This window comes from Syngnathus floridae, chromosome 8 (genome assembly GCF_059516105.1).
Source record: "Syngnathus floridae isolate MCC-2025c chromosome 8, RoL_Sflo_1.0, whole genome shotgun sequence".
Lineage (NCBI taxonomy): Eukaryota > Metazoa > Chordata > Actinopteri > Syngnathiformes > Syngnathidae > Syngnathus > Syngnathus floridae.
Genome location: NC_142420.1, coordinates 7,092,927 through 7,116,321, shown reverse-complemented (window position 1 = coordinate 7,116,321; position 23,395 = coordinate 7,092,927). Strand labels below are relative to the sequence as shown.

General features: G+C 42.9%; 3 protein-coding genes across 8 annotated transcripts in view; 1 reads left to right on the top strand and 2 right to left on the bottom strand.

Moving 5' to 3' along the window:
• The window catches only part of LOC148394281 (ankyrin repeat and SOCS box protein 9-like), a 16,041-nt gene extending 15,173 nt beyond the window's left edge, over positions 1–868 (bottom strand). For 2 of the 3 annotated variants that reach the window (XR_015859977.1, XM_088383548.1), the window contains exon 1: positions 489–868. The gene's annotated coding sequence lies outside the window, so the exon portion shown is untranslated. The remainder of the gene's footprint in view (positions 1–488) is intronic. The other variant, XM_088383547.1, reaches the window with a different exon arrangement.
• On the top strand, positions 532–6,196 carry gpr143 (G protein-coupled receptor 143). The gene is made up of 9 exons (XM_088383546.1): positions 532–935; positions 1,814–1,923; positions 1,995–2,089; positions 2,401–2,493; positions 2,667–2,776; positions 2,861–2,969; positions 3,045–3,162; positions 3,400–3,655; positions 5,441–6,196. The coding sequence occupies exons 1-9, from the start codon at positions 680–682 to the stop codon at positions 5,542–5,544; spliced, it is 1,251 nt and encodes a 416-aa protein (XP_088239672.1). The 5' UTR covers positions 532–679; the 3' UTR covers positions 5,545–6,196.
• Positions 6,157–23,395, bottom strand: part of tbl1x (transducin beta like 1 X-linked) — a 21,759-nt gene continuing 4,520 nt past the window's right edge. The window contains exons 1-16 of one of the 4 annotated variants that reach the window (XM_088383539.1): positions 15,983–16,048; positions 15,720–15,788; positions 12,741–12,846; positions 11,530–11,675; positions 11,230–11,449; positions 10,252–10,384; positions 9,788–9,929; positions 9,639–9,702; positions 9,432–9,529; positions 9,143–9,203; positions 8,928–9,049; positions 8,767–8,841; positions 8,537–8,664; positions 8,053–8,218; positions 7,868–7,969; positions 6,157–7,720 (exon numbers count right to left, since the gene is read on the bottom strand). In XM_088383539.1, coding sequence (XP_088239665.1) covers positions 7,694–7,720; positions 7,868–7,969; positions 8,053–8,218; positions 8,537–8,664; positions 8,767–8,841; positions 8,928–9,049; positions 9,143–9,203; positions 9,432–9,529; positions 9,639–9,702; positions 9,788–9,929; positions 10,252–10,384; positions 11,230–11,449; positions 11,530–11,675; positions 12,741–12,798 — 1,542 coding nt within the window. In that variant the 5' untranslated portion in view covers positions 12,799–12,846; positions 15,720–15,788; positions 15,983–16,048 and the 3' untranslated portion in view covers positions 6,157–7,693. Of the gene's footprint in view, positions 7,721–7,867; positions 7,970–8,052; positions 8,219–8,536; positions 8,665–8,766; positions 8,842–8,927; positions 9,050–9,142; positions 9,204–9,431; positions 9,530–9,638; positions 9,703–9,787; positions 9,930–10,251; positions 10,385–11,229; positions 11,450–11,529; positions 11,676–12,740; positions 12,847–15,719; positions 15,919–15,982; positions 16,049–23,395 lie in introns of those variants that run through there. The other 3 variants (XM_088383542.1, XM_088383541.1, XM_088383538.1) reach the window with 3 other exon arrangements.

Here is a 23,395-nt window from a genome sequence, read left to right as displayed (position 1 = left end):
TAATTGATTTCAAACTAAATATTAAGGAATTGTAATAAACCTCTGGAGTTTTTCTTGTGAAGTAAAATTGTTTGGCACTGCCAATTTGTCATTAAACAGAGTCTTTGAAACGAGCCGTGCATAAAAGGAAGAGCCGAGCCTGACTGGCTTGGTCAGCTTGTCCAAACACAGACTCCGCCATCGTTCTTATCAAGAGGTCACATAACACACTAATGAGCTCCATAGTGGTGCACTAATGCAGTGGGTTGCTAATTGACTCTCCAACTCACATTAAATCTACAAAAGAACAGTGTTGCACAAGAGAGAAAAGATGACGAAGATTATTTAAATGTATAAATCAAAACAATGACGCGCTTATGCATGCACGCAAAAACTACAAAATATTACTACTACAAAAAAAAGTGTGCGTAAACTTTGTCGAATAAACCTGTCCCTCTGGTGAATACTTATAAATAAATATCATTATTATTATTTATATTAAAAGTTACCTCGTTGCACCCCGCATGCACATTGCTGCTTTCATAGTTGAAGTGCAGCTGCAGGGGGATTAAATGGAAGCACATGATGTCGCTCCCACTACCATGTGATCACTTCGAGAATTGGGCTAAGCGGACTCCTTTGATTTCCTGCCCCCTTTCCCTTCCCGTGTCGGTTCGAAGTTAGCCGGGCCGACTCCGTCATGGCGTCACCGCGGCTGGAGACGTTCTGCTGCGCAAATCGGGACGCGGCCACCGAGCTGGTGGTCACCTTCCAGCCGCTCTTGTTCGGAGTTGTGACAGCGGCCAGCGCGGTCGTGAGCGTGCTTTTCACTGTGCTGCAGATTCTGCCCAAGAGAAAAGGCTACAGGAGGCTCGGCCAGTATCCGCTGCCCAGACCCGCGTCTTCATCACGGATACTCTTCATCATCAGCGTGTGTGACATTTTGGGATGCACAGGTGACTTTTTCGTGCTACCATCATACAAACTTTTTTTTTTTTTTTTTTGTAACACTTAGAGTGACGTACTTTGTAACTACTTTTGGGTATCTTCTAATCCAAGTTGATTTTCTGCAAAAGTGTTGTTTTCTGTAATGCACAACATTAGGTACACTTGCATCATCATTCAAAATAGACGCCCTTACAATGAATACTGTTTTAAAATTTCTCGTTATAATGTGATACTTAATCATTTTAAAAATACAGTACTAAGTGTCTTGTACAGTTGTCTGAATTATATGCACGATTGGCATCCATCCATCAATCTATCCACCCACAAAAATGCATCATCCATCCATGCATCCATCCATTCATTTTGTTTATGATGCAGCTAATTCCTATTGTGTTGTGGCTGAGGTGGATCCTCACCCAACTCATTTTTCCACACTGGTCACCAAAAATAGGGGGGCATTTGTTTGATATGTGGCGTTCATTTTTCTGTGCAAATTCCAGCATCACAAATGTCATGTTTACATGCCAGTCTATCGCAACAAATGAATGTAGCACTTGTAGTAAAGGGAAACTAATAGTCACCAATTTGAAGTATGGCATTTATTTGTTCAAATTTAAGCTTTGACGGTGTTACTGTAAACTTCAGTTTGACAGTAAAGGGGAAATGAGAAGACTATTTGAGTCTATTTGAGGTGTGGCATTTGATTTGTTCAAATGGATGGGATTGCACAGTGTCAATGAAAGCAGATGCTTTTAGAGGAAACTTGATGTGCACATGTTGTATGAACTCCCTCCTATTTGATGACTGACATGAGTTTGGCTAATGAACTAGTTTGAGGTTACTTCATAATCCATTGCTGGTGAATAACTTTGCGTTACCTCCCCAGGCATCATTTTGAGGTCCTCTCTTTGGGTGGGCCTGCCCAACACGGTGGAACAGATCTCCGAGGCCAACAGTACAGAAACTTGGCCGGAAGTCTTCTGTATCGGCAGCGCAGTAAGTTGTCTACAAAAAAAAAATCACAGTTGGTTAAAGATGCTCGGTGGCACACTCTTGTACCTTTGTAGATGTGGATCCAGTTGTTCTACAGCGCTTCGTTCTGGTGGACCTTTTGTTACGCCATCGACGTCTTCCTGGTGGTCAAGACGTCTGCAGGAATCAGGTGGAGCACAATTTTTTTTTTAAAAGAAACTGTCAATTGCAGGATATGTCGTGAACGTGTTTAGTAGATTATAAATTGCGCAAATGCAATAGTGTGCTTGGTGGTCATTTGTGTAAATGCAGAATTATGGGAATGATTGGAAGCCCCCCCCGGCTTTTAAAGTTCTTTTGACTCAATCTAATTCCTTGCTTAGTAATTAGTAGGGAGTCATACTTGAACTAGTTAAGAGATTTATTATCAAACCCAAGCCGAGGACAAAGAGCCGCGGCATGTGTTGCGTGGTCCCATGACTTGTTCCCTTTCTCCCTCAGCACCATTATCCTGTACCACATGATCACATGGGGTCTGGCTTTGCTGCTTTGTATCGAGGGCGTAGCCATGCTCTACTATCCTTCCATTTCCAAGTAAGATCCTGACGCTCAGCTTCCACAATGTTAACGCTTCCTGCGAGTCAATTCCACGATTCTAAGCTAACGTCCATGCATTTCATTACCATTAATGAGACATGTCCATGTTCTTATTTTTTTTTTTGTGTCCTGTGATATTCAACTTTTTTGTGTATTTCCTATTTGTTCAGCTGTGAACAAGGCTTCCAGCACGCCATCCCTCACTATGTCACCACCTATGCGCCCATGCTCTTAGTCCTTGTGGCCAACCCCATCTTCTTCCACCGGACCACGTCCGCAGGTCAGCTTTTTGGACTACATCAGAATTATCTGACCCAAATTTACAAATATAAAAAAAGGCATTCTTTTCTTCCTCTTCATTCAGTGACATCGTTGCTAAAAGGACGTCAAGGGATCTACACAGAAAATGAGCGGCGGCTAGCCAGCGCCATAAAGATACGCTTCTTTAAAATTATGCTGGTGTTCTTTATTTGGTAGGTTTTTGGTCTTCTTCATTAGAGCATTTTCAGTATTTTTTGTGTGCTAATCATATTGTTGTGATGTTCCAGCTGGAGTCCCAACATCATCAACGAGAGCCTTCTCTTCTACCTGGAGATGCAGGGGAACATTGACGACAGCAGCCTCAGGAATATCAGAAATGCTGCCTTGATCACATGGTTTATCATGGTAAATTTCAAAACACACTAATTCCTTGTATAGTTTAATTAGTGATAATTATTTTGGATTTTTTTTAAATCATATCTTTTATGAATAACTATTTCCACAAATATTGTTGAATTTGTTTTACCTTAAATATCGGTGCCTGGTATCAGTAGCTTTCACAAGAACCCGATACCTAAAAATGAGGTTGGTATAGCCCCGATACTGCAGACCCTCACTGCCGTGTGGCCTTTTTCGTCTCAGGGAATCTTGAACCCCATGCAGGCCTTCCTCAACACATTGGCCTTCCACGGCTGGACGGGCTTCGACGTGGACCTGAGCCCGCGGGGGAGGAGAGAGCTGGCCTGGGAGTCAGCATCCACGTCAGTGGCCAATGCGGGGGGACACAACTCCATGGTGGGCACGGCCCTGCTCTACCAGAGCCACGTGCAGGAGGCCAAGAAAAACATGAACGGCAACGGGCAGCCGCAGTCCGACGCCATCAGCGTCCTCTCAGAAGGTAATTGGCCTCGCGGCGCCACCAATAGCTCGCCGATGTATGAGGGCTGGTGATGACGGATGAATGGACTGCTTATTGTATTTGACGGAACATCCTAAAATGTGAGGTTTTATTTATGCAGAACTCTGCACACTGTGATCAAGTTTTTGTATTTACCGGTACTGTTGCTGCCCTCTGCTGGAGATAATGAGAATAAAACTTGGAGTACACGTCACATTCTGTATAATTGTTTGCTTTCCGCGGATCAATTCGCTTCATTTTCACCACGTAACGCCTAGGGTGCTCATAATTGGACAAGGGTGACCTTAAGAAAAAAAATGCCAAACTTAAGAGAAAAAGTCAAACTGTTTGTTGCGTATTTGTCCATCAGATTTTAGTTGGAAGAAATAACTCTTTTGTGACACCAGTCCTGAAAGTTTTCTGACATCCCTTGTTGGTTACAAAACAAAATAGAATGTGTGATGCAAACTTGCATCACACTTTGGAGCTAGCTTTTCATTTCCTGTTTTGCTTAGGACGGAAAAAAAAAAAAGACAGAGGCATGTGATGGTTATCCAAGCAGCTCATGATGAATCAGAATAATATAACACAGATGATTCCATTATGTTCCGGTCCGGTCCAGTGAAAGCACCCAATATGTCTCAAGCTTGTGAGTCATTTGCAAAGTAGATTTACAATCTGACACTATGGAATCTTCCTGAGATTGTCACTAACCTTTTTGCCCCCTCTCAGTGTTATGTCTCTGTTCCTCACGTTGTTTGGCTTGACATTGAAATCGTCACTCGAACAGCCAACGTGATGTCCTGCTCCAGAAAAAGACATGTTGAAGCAATTACCAAAGCCGAATTAAATGACACCATTCATAACACCAGCATGTGTTGAACTAATTCATTTGATTAATTTGGTCCCATTTCCATGCATGTTTTTTTTTTTGCCCATGTGAAATAATGGAAGGCAGAAGGTTGGAATTAGCACGTCCGAGTTGAACTGTTGGGGGAATTTGGTCGGGGGGGGTTGGTTATATTTTACTGCTCAAAAAACATGTGCACACAAACACACACAAAACAGGAGTTGCAGTCAAGTCATTTATCTAGTAGCTAGTCAAAAGTTTGATACTCTATTTTTTCTATTGATAAAATACAAGTACGATACCGGTAGAGGCTGCTTAAGAAATAAAAAATAAAACAGAGGGAAATCCTAATCCTTAATCCTAATACGGCCACTACTACTGGTGGATATATTTCCATGGTATTCTGACATTACTGATATGTTGTGCAACATTTTGATTGTAATTTCCTTTCATTCTTTTTTTGTGCATTCATATGCAATTTTTCATGGAATTGTCATTGACTGGAATGCTGGATTTAGCCGTGCTTACCCCCTTGTTTCTACCAAAAACACTCTACATTTATAGCATGCAACATTTCATGTTTTTAACTTACCTCGCTTTCACTTGTAGTTCGTTTACTGGCATGATCTTTCTCCACTCATGTCTGGAGGTTTTCGAATCATCCACACGATGATTTCTAATTTTTCTGCATGACACGGGCCACAAATGACAACTTAGCGTACACATTTATTTATAAGATGGGAAATATTTTGGCATTTTGTTTTAGCCAAATGCATTCAATGCAATGCATTCAAAGAAAATGTCATGACCTCACCTTATTTCCCACCCTAGTCTTTTATTTAGCAAAGGTATTTCCCAGGATGCATTTGCAAAAGAAAAATGCATTTAAAACAAATAAGTAATACGGTGCCCCCTCCCCTGTTTTGTCTCGCTAGGTTCAGAATCTAGCACAGTTGAAATCCACATATCCAGCGAGCTACCAGACTATGCCGATATAGATGCTGATGAGGAATCCTTGGGGACGTCAGGGAAGCACTAGCCAACGTCACATCGCACTTAACTACAGCTGGTAAAAAGAAAGAAAAGAAAAAAAAAAACAGTAGATGTCCTTAGTCTCTGTAACACAACTCATTTTCTCATTCACTTGTGTGGCTTCTAGTGACCTTGAGAACGGTAAAAGTTTCTGCTTGGCAACTCACAGTTAAGTTCTGCTGCTCAATAAGTTATTTTATTTTATTTAGCATCATGGCTGTATTCTACCAATTATGTGTTTTTTTAGCTTTTATTCTTATAAAGTAGCAAACATGTTTCTTACATTGCTAGTGATTGAGGTGTGTTGTGCAAGGGCATGGTCAAGGTGTAATGAGACTGGGCCGTTTATTATTGATGGGAAAATGAAGCTTCAAATTTGCTTCATGAAACAGTTTTTTTTTGATTGCTCAAGATTGCACTCTGTTCAACATTGGACTGACTTACCATTTCCTAAACCCTTTTAATAAATTTTAGATTTTTTTATTCCAAATAAAAATGTTAATTTTTCCAAATAAAGGAGTAATCGGTTTCACAAACCATTCAGAGAACTCACCATTTCCATTTGTAAAGTTTGATTAAAAAGAACAAAACAAAGAAATGACAATTGAATGCGCAAGTGTTCTGATATCAAAATAGAGTGATTTATTTGAGACACTGAACGACTTGAATGTTTTGTCTTGAAACGGGTGACCACACCCTGGACCAGGGTGCGCCAGAGACATAGTAATAGTAGCTGTCACAGCCTTTCATCCACATTGGCCACCAAACCCACAGCCCAATTTCTCAGTCTGACACAGACAATAATGGCTCTGAAAAAGTCAGAAAAACGATGGACCACCCGTTGACATCCTATTGTGACACCTGACAGAAAAAAAAAATATGAAAGGGGAGCAAGGGGCGAGAAAGAAACTGTCTGCCTTTCACTTATAACCAAAAAATTGAGCGTAACTTGACAGCAAAGGAATGGAAGAGGAACAAAGGGGCAGAGTGGAACTAGTTGGAAATGTTTTTTTTTTTTTTAATGCTCAAACCAGTAAAAAATAAATTTAACATTTTGGATTGGATTCAGATTTGGGGGAAAAAGTGCCCAAAAAACAAAAATGTGTAAAGACGAACCCGCCATAACTGTTTTCTAGTTTGGTGGGTGTGGCCTTGTACAGCCCATTCAACACGCAATGTGAACACGCAACCCAACATGAAGACGACGACGACGACCATGATGATTTCGTAAATTTTGCCGTTTGTGCCTTCGCTGGAAAAAGACGTTTTGAATTAAAAAGCGGCCTCGTTGCGGCCCGTCAGCAAAGACCGCTCTAGCCATTAGTGAGCCCCTAACGTGACGTCAATAAGGTGGACTGTATATAAACATATATACACAGTATATAAGTCTGTGTATTAATCTAATTTACATATCTTTACATTCTTTACATGTACATCCAAAAAAGGGCAAAAATTCTCTTAGTAAACCACACTTTTTCACTCATTTTTTTTTGTCCGTGTTGTTTCCAATTATTGAGCAAATTGGGCCGGTTTGGGAGGTTTGTATTTTTGGGCGGACTGGTGTCCAGAAACTGCACGCTCCACCATTTCGCACTTTCAAGTCTATCTGTGGAGAGAAGGACGCAGGGGGGGGGGCGACGGGGGTCTTCGGACGAGCCGTCCTCCTTCGCTATGGTCGCTGACCCTCATTGTGTCACCGCTGAGTTGCGGGGAGGAATTCTGCAAGCCTTCTTCCCATCAATGGCTGCCTTTTGGCATGCGTTTCGATTACGTCACCCTTCCTGCCAAGCGGCCGGGCTGCAGAGGACGACCGCTGCGGGCGGGAGGGAGGAGTGGCGGATGGTAGCGATTCCTCACGAGACACCTCATAAAAACTCGGGGGTAGCTCCAATGTTGTCTTCATCAGCCTCCAATTGGACTCATCGTCAACACGCTCCATGTCTGACGGCTTCACCCCTGCATGGTGGTGAGTCGCTCCTTCTTTGTCCGTTTTTTTTTTTGTCCTTGTAGTTGCTCCTGTGAGTTTTTTTGTGGTTGTTGTTGTATTTAACTCCGCCTACGTGCCACGCCCCCCCCTCCAGGAGCACAGAGAGCATTTGCTGATGTCTAAAGAAGGCAGTCTGCTGCACATTCCAACGATTCGCCAGCCAATTCCGCTATTTCCGGAGGTCGAGGACACATACCTGCACGGGGATAGACTTGTGTTGGGAGACCTTCTGCATCTTGAAACTTTGTGTTAACTTGTTATTGTCTTTTATTTTCACTGCCGATACTGTTGTCTTTCTCCAGTATCAGTTTTAAGTTGATAATTCAATTGTGTGGGCACTTACCGAGCCGTCTGATGCGCTGGCGCCGACTTTGTCCCCGGTGCTATTCCAGCACACTTCAAAGATCCCACCAGTACCTCTATAGCTGTGCACCAAAGCCCCGGTCTGAAAGGACACGAGGGAGGAATCGGAATGAGAAGATGGTTTCTGGTCAGCCCTGAGGAGATGCGGCCGTGGCTGTGACTCACCGTGGTGTTCCAAATGTGCACACACTTGTCAAAGGAGCCGCTGGCGAGGTGTTTGCCGTCCGGGCTGAAGGCCACGCTGTAGACGGGCTCCTGGTGCTTGGTTAGCGTGTGGATGCAGACGCCTCGCTCGACGTCCCAGAGCCGCACCGTCGAATCAAACGACGCGCTGCAGGTGTACAGAAGAAGCGCCGAAAAATAAATACACCACGAATGCTTTTTTGTTTCTTATCCCAGATAATAAACTATATGGGGCTTTTAACGCTGCTGCTGGCTTGCTTAAGATGAGGAAGTTGTATCAGTGGTGCTGACAATGACTGTTTTATTTCCTGCGTGAAGATAAGCTTGTTAGTGCATTCTTTTGTTGTGGGAAGTGGAACACATGCGTGAACATGTGGGTCAGGCTGCACCGCCGCGGGTCACCGAGTTAAAACCGCCACAACGCGTCGCTTGGGGTACCAGTTCTGTTATCAGGGCTCTATCCCACCTGGCCAGCATGATGTTGGAGTTAGGATTGCTCGTGCCGGGCCCGGTCGGACTCCACTTGATGGTGTAAATCTCTTTACTGTGAGCCTGCAGATCGTGGACGCACGTTTCCTGTTTCATACTCCAGATCTAGAAAAAAAAAAAGGGGGGCAGGAGACATAAACATCAAGAGGCCTCCTCACTTTGGTGTGTTCTTTGTCTTGAAATCCTGAAGCAGAGCGCTGCTCTCACCTTTAAGGTCATGTCGTCTGAGCAGGAGGCGAGCAGCATTCCCGATGGATCCCACTTAATGGCGTTAACCTCGTTCTACCACACACACGCAGCATTCATTATCGTGGCTCCCCCAGGACATTCTATCAGGAGTTCTACGGAGCCAAGCGTCCTATACTTACAGTGTGACCCTGGAAGGTCTTGAGTGGTCGATCGCTGCCGAGGCGACACACGTGGATGCACATGTCCGTGCTGCACGAGGCAAAGGTGGTGTTGTTCTGCCAGTCCACGTCTAGAGCTGGAGCTGTGGGAAGTCGGAAACAAAAAATATGCTCATTAAGATGTGCTGCGGGTGCCTTTTCACATTGTTCCACATACTTGATTGAACATACTTTACCTGAGTGGAAGGGGAACTGCTGTTTGGCTTCTCCTGTGTGTGCGTCCCAAATGATTGTCGTCTGGGAAAATCAAGTTTAGCATATCAAAGTGCTGCATCATAATTGAGTGGGTGTAAATATGCTCAACTCCCAAGTTGATATTTCACAAGCTTAGTTTCCATGACAATATGTACTTTATGATTACATTACTCATTTTCGCTCTGGGAAAAAAAAAGATCCTGGCGCATCCCTAAATAAAAGAAGCTTACGTTTCACAGCTGGGGACAGACAAATGGCATCATGAACTACCTTATCTACGCCAGCACTGAGAATGGAGTTCCCCTTCTTGTTCCACTTGAGTGCAAATATGGGACCCTTGTGCTGTCCCAAGGTGCTTGCCAGATTTCCTAATGGAAGACAGCAATATAGTGTTATAGCAGAGACCCCAAGCCCGATAACCCCCCACCCCCAAATTAATACCGAGGTTAATGGTTCCGCACAAATGACAGAACATACCGTCCTTCGTCCATATCCTGGCAAAACCGTCATACGAGCCTGTCGCTAGGAGCGTCCCGTCGCTCTGGCGGGTGGAAAGACACGCAGCTCTTAACTCAAAAGTCTGGACGACGACAACAAGACGTGTGCACGGAGGAGCTGGGACCTACATTCCAGTCTAGAGAGGTGACATCTTTGTTGCTGGGGACATCCTGCCCGCCTTCTCGGATGCAATGCCGCAGCACCAGTTGGGTGGAGTTGGAGTTGTTGTTCTCGTTCAGGTTCCAGATTCTGGCGGTGGAGTCCCCCGAACTAAAGCCAATAAATACCAAGACTATTAGGATTCATGTAATCAGGCATTAACTATTGGGTGCGTTGATGTTTTTCTGAAGTCAGTCCAAAGTATAGTGTGTGTTTTAGAGTCGTTTTTAATCACTCCTCTTAAGCTTGAATTGATTTGGAAATGCATGGGAGGTCACATCAAATGTCCTCACGGCTCATTGGTGTACACAGTCTGAGCAGTGAAAGCGTGTTAGACAACAGAGCCAAGGTCTGCTGCATACAAGAAGGTGTCACTCTTTTGTTTTTCCCTAATTCAGGTCACACACACACACACGAGGGCCTTCCATCTTACCCCGAGGCCAGCAGATCACTGACAGGGTTCCAGGCACAGATGAACACTTCCGACTCGTGACCTCGCAGCACTGTGGCTTTGCTGGCGGGTATCTCCACATCCACATCCATCTCCATTGACTCACAATGGTTATCTGAGAACACAACAAAATGTCAACATGTGAGAAAAAAAAAATTAACGGACATGTGCATGTCCGCAATATTTGGACATCAGCGCAGAATTGTCACTTTATGTCAAGGTGAAGGATTCCGCTTTAAAACAACCTGAGTTTCACTTTTCTTTACACAAAGAAAGTAAAGCCTCACTCACATCTAAACTTCCTCTGCTGCTGACACCTTGAAATTAAATCCCTCAAGTCCATGTTGACACAAACAGTCTCTCTCTTTCTCTATCTCTCTGTCTCTCATTCGCCCGTTCGCAATCCACCTGATCCGCACCTCTCAGGTTTCACTAACACATCAAGCTGCAAAGCGCCAACTATAGCACATTCTGCGAGGATCGCATTATTTGCCACTCCGGCGCTTCTGAAGCTAACGAATTGGTGAGTGGGTAGATAAAGCAGCATCCGTTCCAAAATATACAGATAAGGACAGTAACCTCAATCTCCTATTATCGCAGCACACATTTGCATGGACCATTTGTGTATGCATTAAAATAAGTGCAATTAAAAGAAATATTTCCACCAGGCAGCACAGTTGAGTGCACGGCACACCTGATAAGGGCTTGTATTTCTGCTGTGTAAGCAGGATGGTTGATAGCTGCATCAGCTACAGAAATAGCATGACCGCGTGTTCCTCATCGACAATTTAAAACACAACTTCAACAATACACATGCTACACAAACAACGGTGGTGTATTTATCCCTGTAAATCACCGTATTCATTATTGGAAATTTTAAGCGCAATTGAAACATCTACATTCTTTGCAAACCCCCCCCAAAATAAATATTTGGCCTCCTTTCGATGATCTTTAACGTACTCATGTTGTGGGTGCCATTCTCCTCCCCGTTGACGGTGGCGTCCCCATTCTTTGGCGCGTTGGACTGGTTTCCAGAAGTGGACGCCGTCATGGGGCAAGCGGCCTGCTGCTGGGCCAGCTTGTCGCGGAAAGCCTGCTGCCGCGTCTGCACCACGTCGGGCATCACGGCGTCGATGAGCGACAGCGACTCGATCGGCCGGCCGTCGAAGACCGTTCCGTCCTAACCAAAAAAAGCGATGTGAGCGACTCATTGCACGAAACTTTTTGTGACAACACTGACAGTTGTTAATCTCATCTCACCTCATTGATGCTAATCTCTGCCTCCACATACTGGAGCCCTTTCTGCAGGATGGAGATGAGGGCTGCAGGGGGCACTAGTGTACCATTGATGTTGGACTGGCTGATGTGGCTCTCGATGCCAAAGGTGAACGCGGAGTGAGAGAAACCTGAAAGCAAAAATCATATGTTTCTCAGTCCCGTTCCTTCCTCAAACCCAGTTACATAACACGTCTAACATCTGAAAGTCATTGAGACTCAATTTCGACTGACCTATTTAGAGCAAATTGAGATTTCTTTCAGGCTGTGGTCATTGCGACTCTAAAGGGGGTTTCCACCAATATTTGTGTTTGGCGACACCAACGCGTGCACATTTGTGTTATGTATGGAATGAAAGTTGGGGATTATATAACAGACTAACAGGGGGGGACTTCAGTTTCTAGGAAATTACATATTATACGGCAGTTAAACCACTCCTCTGATTTTGACAGCTGCGGGTTGGCCCGCTGTGCTCCCCACGCATGCAAGTCAAAAGTTTAAAGACACCTCTGCTTCAAAATCAGGCACAATGGGGCCAAACCTTTTGCTCAAAATCCATGGGAAAAAAGAAAAAAAAAAAATCACAAAACATACATGCATACATACATTCAAACAGTACATGAAACAACCTCAGGCATCACCTGATTGTATTTGTCTTTTTGTAGTATTCCGTCTTAATTTTCAAATCTCGGGAGATCCTCAACGTTAAATATAACCCGAGAGAACAGCAAGAATATAACTGCCAACGTAATCCACTAAAATGATAGCAACGAAAACAAAATAAAAATACGCATCGCTGCAATACTCCCGCTGAGCCAATAGTTGGCGATGTCACTGCAAAGAAACACTCCACACGTGCATCCAACTGCTTGTTCTTGCAGGTCCTACCATAAACAGTCGCATGTGCGTGTAGTTTCTCATAGCTAAGTAATGCGACTACACGGCGCACAACAGCGATGTTGTCAACACACACCCCACAACAGTGCTGTCAACTCTATTGTTTAGTTCTGCAAGTCTAAACACGAGATTTATCATGTCAAAGAAAAAATAATGGCGTTCAAAACTAGTCTTTCATGAGCCATTTTAATATAACACTAGAGTCAACATGACCTTCTTTAGATCTTTTTTTAATCAGTTCAGGTAAAAACAAATGGAATCAAACGGAATTGCATCAGTGTCAGCTTTAGAAGACCAACCTGATTCTTGGAGGTATCTGTAGACCAAGAAGTTCACTTCGTCACTGGTAATACTCATTTTAGCCCAAAGAAACAGCGGAGGTCTGTTGGAAGGCTCGGCTCACTCCTGGAGAGAGATACAAAAATAGAAGCGGGATTAATAATACGTCTCGGCACTCACATCACTGCAACGGCGCATCTTTTTATCTGTTCCACACAAACAGCAAGAATGTCTGCCAGATGACCATGCGCAGACACGGTTCACATTTTCTTACTGGAATAAATATGATTGGTTTTTCACCAGAAAACCACGTGGTGCCTCTCGTGACCTGGCAAACCGCAGCGTGATGGCGAAAGAGCCGTGATACAAGATGAAAAGAAGTCCAAATATTGATAAAAAGCAAGTGACAGATTCTGCCAATGTGGGGGAAAATGGCGGTGGAATTTGATTGTATTATTAAGCCTACGAGCTGTTTTTCCTTTCCGGGCAAACTGAATAGCACCCGGAATACTTGCTTAGGAATCAATGTTGCATCAGGTATGAGGTATGTATGGTCGTCCAACTTGAATTGCTAACACCGCCCGTGGCTACTCCAATTCCCCTTTGGTAACGTAGCAACAAGAGCGATGGAGGAAAATACAGACAACAGTGTTGTCCCAATTACCAAAGAGAGCACAGCCAGAGGGGGTGACCAAGTTCCTCAAAAGGACTGATTAACTCTTTCACCTTGCTATAATCTTTGTTATGGGACTTCACCTTAATGAACCGCAGCAGAGGTTCTGTAATTAAACTAACAGTTTTAATTCATGCAGGTACAATGCGTTTTGTTCCGCTGTCTCCCAGTGGGACAAACTGAGCTCGAAAAAAGGAAGCACCCGATTAAAAATGTCCAGCAAATTACAAAAGAAGAAAAGCAGAAGAGACTCGCAGCATTTGTAAGACGTTATTATTACGACACATTTCCTTTCCCATACTTATCCCTTGCTTCAGCAAATTAATTCAAAAAGGCAAAACGTCTCTGGCCTTCCTCTGCATGGAAACAACAAACCGTCCGTTCCTTCGTTTCGAAGCGAATGTGTCCTGATTTGACCACGCCGCCCATTAGCTTACACTTGAGGGGGCTCGTGAAAGCCCAGTCACAACAACAGCAGCAACAACAAGAAAACAAACGGCACACTTAATTCCAGGGAAGCCTGAAGGCGCTCAGGCCCCCGCTAGAGATGGAGCAAAGGCATCAGCATCAATCAGACCAGCTATGATCCCTGAACATTACTACCTCGGCCTCCATATCTGACAAAATGCTTGAAGGTTTATCCACGGTGAGGTGATGAGTGGACTATGAAAGGCTCTCTGCTTAGCTTGTCAGTTCTGGTAACATTTGGAGTTGGGGGGAAAGCAGTTTACGAGACAAAAATAAAGAGCAGATAGAGAGATCTGTTTCCAGCAGTTGCAGCAGTTCCAGAGCAATTTTTCAAATTATAGTTAGCAGTTTATAAAAGCAGCATCAAGCTCTTTGTGTGACTATCTCGTGTTACCATTTTTTATATTGATTAAAAGTAGGGTATTACAGGTGTAGGCGAAATGCGACTTTTAATCAGCTGTAATCATCTCATTTGTGGTTAAAAAATGAACAGTCCGAGCAGTGTTTGCAAAACTGCGGCACCGCCTACGAACGTTATCTTTATATAAGTGACTCCTCACTCACGTCGACCGCTAAGTGGGTAACCTTGTTGTCATGGGAACACTAATGTCTGCCGTGCTGGACTCAAGGCTCAGTCACACCAAAACACATCAATGTCATGAGTGGAAAGCATGCCAAGTAAAAGCTTTAGCTCTCTAGCTTGCTTTTACAAAGGAGATCGGGTACGTTTCTACCACCACAACTTGGTTTAGCGATACGTCGCTAACAATTGTGTCTCTTTGTTCCCAGGTAGAAAGCTAAGCATAAATGTCTTGTTTTTTTTGGGTGGGGGACAAATTAGTTTTCATTCCTACTTTCAACATCTTAACATAATACTAGTGTACAAACATCATAGAGTTTGTTCCAACTAACAATGGTATGTTATTAGTACAATATGTTCTAGGTTAGGTTAAAGACTAATTTTGCAGTCGCTGGAGCTCACGCGATGCATTGGATGGTTGATTGGTTAACGCTGCTGCTTTTTGACACAGGGGACCAGGGTTTAAATTCTGGTCATGAACGATAGAATCCAAGCGGGTCCCTCTGCAAAATGTGATACAATACGCTAGAACAGAAACAGGGTGAGGCCATGTAAATATTTTCCAGGCTCACTATGCCGGCAAAAGCCTTGGTTGATTAAAATTCTCCCAGGGAAACTCTTGTCAAAACTCTGCATCTAACTTCAAAGCGGAAATGTCATTATGTATATGTATGCAAATTGAATAATTCTACAATTCTCCAGAAACGCATATGATTTGTGACAATGTAATTACATTCAAATGAAGTTTCCGCATTGTTTATATGCGGCGGTGTTTAGTCATGGTAGTGAGGGTTGAGTACCGAGTGAGAGTGAGTACCGTTGATGCAAACCGAGAATGAAAGTAACATGTGACTACCGCATTGACTTCTGCGTAAAAACAAACTTGCAGGGTTGTGCAAAATGACAAGCAGCTTTGAAAAGTTGAGCAACATAAAAATTCAAGATAAAGTGGCGAATGACTTTCAAGTGTGGCTAAGAGATTATTTTTGTTGAGCTACATTGGCTAAGAGGTTTTATGGGCCTCGGCCAAAACTGATAGAGCATGCAAATAGATGGTCATCGGTAGTTTGTATACAGGACAATGCAGTTGACATGTCTGTGCAGATGGTGTAACATGGTGCCAGCAAAGCTTTGAGGGGAAATTGGTGTATTTAAAAGGAGAAATACTTATGCATGGTAGCTGGGAACTAAAAAAAAATACATTTGGACGACAGAGATTCACAGAATTAGATAATATCATTTGATTCGGTTCAAAGTAAAATGTGGAATACTACTCACATCAAGCAGCCCTACAGTTACACCTTGAGGTTTTCTTTTTCGTGAATCCGATGCAGGAGTCCCAACTGTCTGTTTTTATTTGACACCAACAAATCAATTTGTTTTTTCAAACATGAGTGAAAATACAAAGAACACACTGTTAAAATAACAGGAAATGTTCATACTAACATTCATTATTTACAACAGGCAACAGTCTATCACTAACCAGGATCATTTATGAGCCTAACCTACTCAGTACATATATATCGAATGTCATTTTATACCTTTATGTCCGTGAATGTAAGAAGAGGAGAACATGAAAGCCTTGTCCTAGTTTTCTGCTCTGTGCTTAGGAAGAGGACTTCAAAACACGATATGTGTCTGTGATGGTTAGTTTAAACAAGTCCTGTAAACACTACATAGAGAACAAAATTTTTCAACCCCGGAACAGACTGAACCTTATTTCATGACACGGACGATTATGCGCAAAGCTCTCAGTGATTGTTGAGTTGTCTTGAAATAAAACAAAATGTACGACACTATTTGCCTGCAAACGGCAGAAGTATTCCTGTTAAAAGAAAAACAAAATAAGATAGACGCTAAGTCTTCCACAACAAATCTAAAAAAAAAAATGTATGAATAAAATAGAAACACAACATCCCCATAGCTGATAATTGGATGTGCTCATGCCTGGAATTTATGATCCAATATGCACACATAATAGCCAATGCAGCTGTGGAACTGAGAGCGCAAATGCAGGATTTCCTGTGTATGCAACACAAAATAAACAGATGGCACTTAACTGCCCAGTACAAAAAAAATGGCTGGAAAAATGTGTGGCGTTGTGCCGATGAGCCCTGTGCATTTTGGAGCAGGGCTGCAATTTTCCCATCCCCCCACGTCCCCCTTCGCCTTCATACGCATTATGTACAGAAAGGCGAGGCGTTAAAAAATGGTGCAACGTTAACATTTATGGATGCCGAGACATCTTTTGCAATAAAGCCGCTGAAGCAAGACAGTGCTGCATTTATGGCAGTCTAAAAATAGACAATACGCTACAAGGCAGCTATAGGCCCCAATTTATGGATTCCAGAATTCATTCAATTCACATATTTGGTCAATCAGAAAAGCTTGTAAATGATTGCATGGGTTCTGAGATATAATAAAACATCACCAAATTCCACTCATAATGAATGGAAAATAGCAATCCTCCAACAAACGGGATGTTGATTCAAATGTGCAAAACAAAAAGCAGCCTTCTCCAGCCCATGCAGGTCTGCGAAAAGAATGCCGCTGAAACCAGCATAGCAGGGACCCCATTTTCTCCTGAACAGTCACCTCCTGACAGATGTGCAAACAAGACCTGGAAACAGCAGCCATTTTCTCTTGAACTGCTCTGCTGAGTAAAACCCGCCTTTGAAGCTTCTGGTTGGGCTGCAGTCTTGAGCGGGGGAGGGGGAAAGCTTGGCCAGGGAGTGTGGGGGAGGGGAAGTAGAAGCGAGAAGAAGGGAGAGAGAGGAATGGTGGAATGGGGGCAGGGTGATATATAATGATCCTAAAAACAGGTAATCACAACAACAATTTGTGCACTTCATAGCGAGCCCCCCGCCCCCCTATCCCTGACATAAAACAGGAAAACACTGGTGGGGAAGTGATAACACTGAGGACCACTCGATTTATATCCAAAGACAGGAGGGAAAAACACTGCACTATTTCAGGGTCATGAATCTGGGAAAAAAAAAAAACTGGTTTCAGCCACAACTCACACGGCCGATTCCTGTTTCCTGATTCGACGTGCGGCTTGTCTGTTCTGAGTCACTCGTCGCCAGCGATGTGGTTCAGCAAATTACCCACTGGTTAACATTCCTTTAAGTCACGACGGATAATAAAATGACTGGCTGATGATCAGCTACACATTACAGATCTTTCCCTGGCACAAAGAGATTGCTCACACCAGCAACGTGGGACCTTTAAGGAGATTGACAATGAAATAGGTCATCCCAACCGGCTGCTTGTCACCCAGGTTGTAGTGATCCCAAAGCTCATTTTTCAAAAGATTTTCTGTACAATAAGGCTTACATAGGCATTTTCTTGTTCGATAAATAACCGAGTATGCTATTGTGGCATATGGATGTGTGTACTCCCTGCCTGCCCAATAAATGGGGGATGGTGACAAAATTGGATTCTTCGCGGGAGCATTTTAGCAAACGTCCACTTAGCCCGCTGGATTAGATCAATTTGTCAGTTCACTCCATCCTTGGATCCAGATTTGTGGATTACGGATTGATCCGTAAATCAGAACCCTTTTGGAGTCGGACCACATTGATGAGTTTAAATGTCTCGCACTCGATCAGCGATGCGCAAGATCATGTGACGCGCTTATCGGATTGGTCGGAAACAAGCATAGTAGGACAGATTTGAACATGAGATATCTCGCTCCGATGAATGATTTGCTTGTAAATAAGGATGTGGGATGGATCACATAAAAATGGAGATACCACAAGGCGAATCCAATTCTGTGGGAAATGCTGTCCTCTACAAAAGAACACTGTTTAAAAAAAACATCAACGTACCAGTGCAGCTTTGATGAGTTTTGATGTGGTGCAGTGCTATCAAGCACGGAGCCATTATGGTTGGCTCATTTCAACAGTCCTATTGCAGAGGGTCTGACATTGCAATATTGCCTTCAATCTGACTCACGTCCATCTTCCTTTGACAAGCCTATGAGATTTCAGAAACTTCTGTTGTTTAGAATAGATACATGCATATGATAAGGGCTAATTTTCACGTCAGACATCAACATCATTTTCACTGACTCCAGAAAGGGAGGATATGCGTAAAAAATATTTTGACATTGAACAAATGGCCCCGGGGGATTAATCGCCGGTAAGTCGTCAGTTCTAATGCGCTCTGACTCATTATCCGGCGAATATAACTGAGGTACAGTGATACCTCGGAAAGGTCGAACAATATATTAATTTTAATGACAAATGAGGAGGGTTAATAAAGATGTGTAAGGCGCTTACACATCTAATTTTTTAACATTGTCACACGAGTATAAGATATCAACCACGAGCAACAAGCAGTCAAGTGCGCCTTCTTTTACAATCTCAAACAAATGAAACGGGCGGTTAACATGAAGGTAACGTCTTCCCTTACCAGTGTCTCCTTTATAGTACCACTGTACAAAACAAAGCTTAAACTATTTATTGCATGAGCTGTCCAGCAACCCTCCCCCCATGTCCAGCCTTATCTATTAGTCAAATAGCCTGATATGGATGCTGTTGAGAGTAAGCGCAGGCGGCCTGCATGTGTCTACGACAGCGTGGGGGTGGGTGGCAATGAATAGATTGTGCGCGTGTGGAAGGAGATTGCGGGACACAGACAGCGCCTCAGTACAAGACACGTCCATGCAATACATAATCTGCTATCTTAATGGCTCCCACACAATACAAGCCGAAAAGACGGCAATGATGCGAGTTCAACACAGATCGCCATCATTTTTGCTTTTCTACACATACAAGATGGTAGAGGATGTGCTGGCAGAATCAAATCTAGGCCAACGTGAGCCAGTGTGACAGGTCCTTTATATTGTGTGATTTGTCAAAAGACAAAGTGTGCATCTGTGAAGATTCAAGATTCATGAAACATGTAGTATGTGGAGAAGCGGGAAGTACCTCACGACTGACAGGATGTGAAACTGTCATTTTTTGTCAGAAGGAAATGTTATCGAATGGATGATTCGCAAGCACGCTTTCACTATATGACGTAAAATGCTAGTTACTTACAGCCATATCTGTGGTCTTGGTACAGATTGCCAAGTACAAAGCTAAAAGAAAGAAACACTGTCCTTGAGGCGGCAAGTTGTCAACACAAAAGCCCGGGCTGGGCAATTATCTTTTTTTTCCGCCAGCATCAGGAGGGCTGCACAAATAAGCTATAAACACGGCGACGCGCACAGCAGTGTGGGCAATACAAATGTTACTATGGCAACCGGAAGATCTCGCTTTTCTGTCAACAGCTGCTCATGCCACCCGAAGCAGCCCCCACACTCCTCGCGCTTCCCTTCCATCTGACTTTGAGGTCAAACCGAAATACTCAGCTTCATTCCGAGCCGTGCTTTTTTCTCATATGCGTACGGTGCGATGCTAAAACTACGCCCACATGAGCTCGGGATTAGTGTATGCGACAACTGCAGCAGGACATTCAAATTCCTGCTTGCAACAAAAAAAGCATCGCATTAACCAAAATTAAATGCTCTAAAATGCGGTAATATGCACTCCAGGCCAGTAGTTGGCGATGACACTTAACTACTTATAATTGCAAACAGCGCGACACCTAAAAGCGTTTCAAAACACTGCGGCTAAAGACATCAAAAATGCAGAAAGCAAAAGCCTCTTATTGAAATTACTAACACTAATAACATTGAAAGTGCAAACTGAAAAAAAACAGATCCCAGGATGTTACCATCATTTTGATTTCTCGCGCAGCTTTGTATTTGTACCAACCATATCTTTTATATTATGGCCCAGAATGTTTGACCTTGTTTGCATTCGACCAACACACATTTTCCCACAAGCGTTTGCAGGATTTTAAATGTGTCTTTGCAAAATGTAGCAGGCCTTGGATGTTTGTCTTTGTAAGATAAGGTTTCACCACCGTACGTCATAGCCCAGACACGCGAAGATGATGAGATTATTGTCACATGTACTGAAGCAATGATTCGCAACTGGTGGGTCAGGATCAAAAAGTGGGTCGCAGATTCATTTGGGATAGATTGCAGCCAGATAGGGCAATTTTTTTTTTTTACAAGGGTTTGGTTTATGAAGTTGCGAACAAGGATTTGGTTTGTGAAGGTGCGAACACACAAATCACTGTTTTCAATTTAATGTTTTTTTTTTTTAAATACCAATACTATACTTACTGTAACTATAACTTTACTACGTTAGTGTGTATGTTTAAAATATGTATCCTCAAAGACATTTTTCCTGACTTATAAAAATGGGTCACGACTTGACAACAGGAAAACATAGGTCCCAGAGTGACAACAATTGAGAACCTCTGTGCTAAGTAGTCGGTACTTCCCAGAAATTCCTGTTGCTCCTCCAATGTTGTTGTTGGCCTAGTAAAAGCCTCTCGCACAGGTTTTTCCGGTCTTTTCAACCATTTTTGATGGAAGTCCAATAAGTATGCAAGTAACTGCATACTGGTTATATTGTCTGCCTACAAGTGTTGCGGCACTGTTTGTGTTCAAACATCCGTTGCTTATAAGCACCGCAACATTGTTTGTTCGGTTAGCTCTTCAAGGGTGTTTTGAATTGTGTGTTAGCATTAAGCTAGCGTCATTTTGTGAGGCAAAGATAATGGTGTGAGGTTTATGACAAAACACAAAATTATTTGTTTAGTTTTATAATAAACTTCAACTGGGAGTGGCAATAAAGCACATGAAGGAAGTACTTGGCCTTTTTTTTTTTAAGAAACATTCCCTATCTGCCTGTTTTTGTGTGTAATTTTCTGCCACCATCTGCTTCTTATAACTCCATTTTTTGCTTGCAACTCCAGAAAATAAATTGTTCTAATTGTATCACTGTAATTTCCTTTCTTGAGATGCTTTGTCCAGCCACAGGACTTCTTTAGTCATGTTTTCACCCAATGCTGCAGTTCAACTCGCCACTGCAGACTTTAGAGGGTAAACCCCAAAGCGGCTGGCGTTTCCACAGCAGGGAGGGGTAAGACATAAATAGTGTGACATTACAGCAGCTCAACACAACAGAACGCGCCAACAATTTCAACAAAAAAGAGACACAGTAAACAGAGGACAGCAATGGAAGACATCCAACATTTTGGGTTATTTCCTCTTGGCACGAGGCTATTTATAACATCGAGAAAGCTTTGTTCGCTGTTTCCTTTCTATTCCATTTCTGCTGTTGCACAGAGGTTATTCACCATCGGCCAATCATCGGACTGCAGCTCTGTACTGAAAACGCTTCGTCCGCCAATGAACAGAGACAAAAAGGCGGTAATGGATGTGTTGTTTTGGCATCTCCTTAAAAAAAAGAAATATGCTCAGCAAACTGCACTGTTAGAAGCAAGCTGAGTCTTTGTCTTCACTATCCAGTAAAGGAAAAGCTGGATTTACAATTTCATTTGTTACTTGAGGTCTTGCTTGGCTTATACAGTTTGAGATATGTTTGGGCTAACCAGAGCAGATACAGTAAGCAAGCCCAGGACATTTCAGAATCCATTTAACGGTTAACGCGCCATTACGTAAGACGACCGAGGTCAATATGTTCATTTCACAACACGTGAAATTTCATTTATCAAGTTTGTAAGCCCTTTGCACTAATCACTAACTTCAAAAAAAAAGTCGGTGGCCTCCCGACCTATATATTTTACTAGCTCCTCTCGATAAGAGCAACGAGTATTCACAGATTACACAAACAAAAACGTTCAACATTCTAGAAGCACAAACCATTCTCCACAGATACAGCAGCATTTTTTACTTAACTACAGTTTTATTTGAAAAAAACAGAAAAGAAAGTGCTTTTGAAATAAGCTCACGGTCATTCTATTCATTCCAATTCAATGCATGATTGAATGCGTGGGTTAAAAAAATGTGTGCAAAATGTACTTTTGGATGTGAAGCTGTCTAAATGTTAGGATAGGACAAGCAAGGACAATAAGGAACATTAGAGGTCAATATCTTGTTTGGCTTTTAAAATATGAAGACTTTTGATGACAAGGTAACAAGGACGTGCAGAAGCCGCAATAGCTTTGGTGTAATATTGCAAGATCTGCCATTGCTATGTTTGTTGGCATAAAAAGTGTCAATACTGCCAAGCAGTGTGTTAATGACTATAAATTGTACAAAACAAAAATCTGTTAAAACACCACATGGGTTGTGTGCGAGCTGCTCTTTCCTGTTTTATTCTGGGACTATGCTTAGACAGACTGATCCAATATTGTAAGCGCCATTACAGCGATGTACTGTTCTGTCACCTTTGCAAGGACCAGGAATATTCTCGGTAGGTGTGAAAGGAGTTTGCAAGAGGCGAATCACAGACTGTGACTAAGGTGTGCTATGGAAAATCTGCAAATGTTACATTTATAGCTAACGCAATATCCAGGCACAATCGCATATGACAAAGACAGAACTGCATTTGAGTCCAAGATTGGATCAGCCAACATGAATCCCTCCTTTCACCTTTGCCTGCAATCTGTCTTCACTCCCCCCCAGAACAGCCGGTACCAAATATCGCACAAAGGTATGATCATCCAAGATCTGAGACATGTCAAAGCCCATGCAGGGGTGTCACAGTCAAGTCGTGTGCTGAAAATGATCCGTGGTCTTGCCTCCGTTAAAAGGTGCTTGCAAAACTACATCTCATAAGGAAAGTCTTACAAGGAAACAAATGCGTAAAATGAACATTCTGTAGTTGCAACAGTCATATAGAAGAAATGACAAGGATTGACCAACACGTTGATGAGTCAGTCTTACTACCCTGCAACGACCAACTAACGAGTACACTAACACTTAATCATGTGTGTCTCATTTTCCGAATGGCAAAGTTACAGAGGAATTACGACTTGTCCATCGGCTGCCATTGCTGGACTACAATAATCTTTGCAGCATGTCCGGACAAGAACGTGACACAATCTGTTGGTGTATGAATATAACCAGGTTGTGGATGAGAATA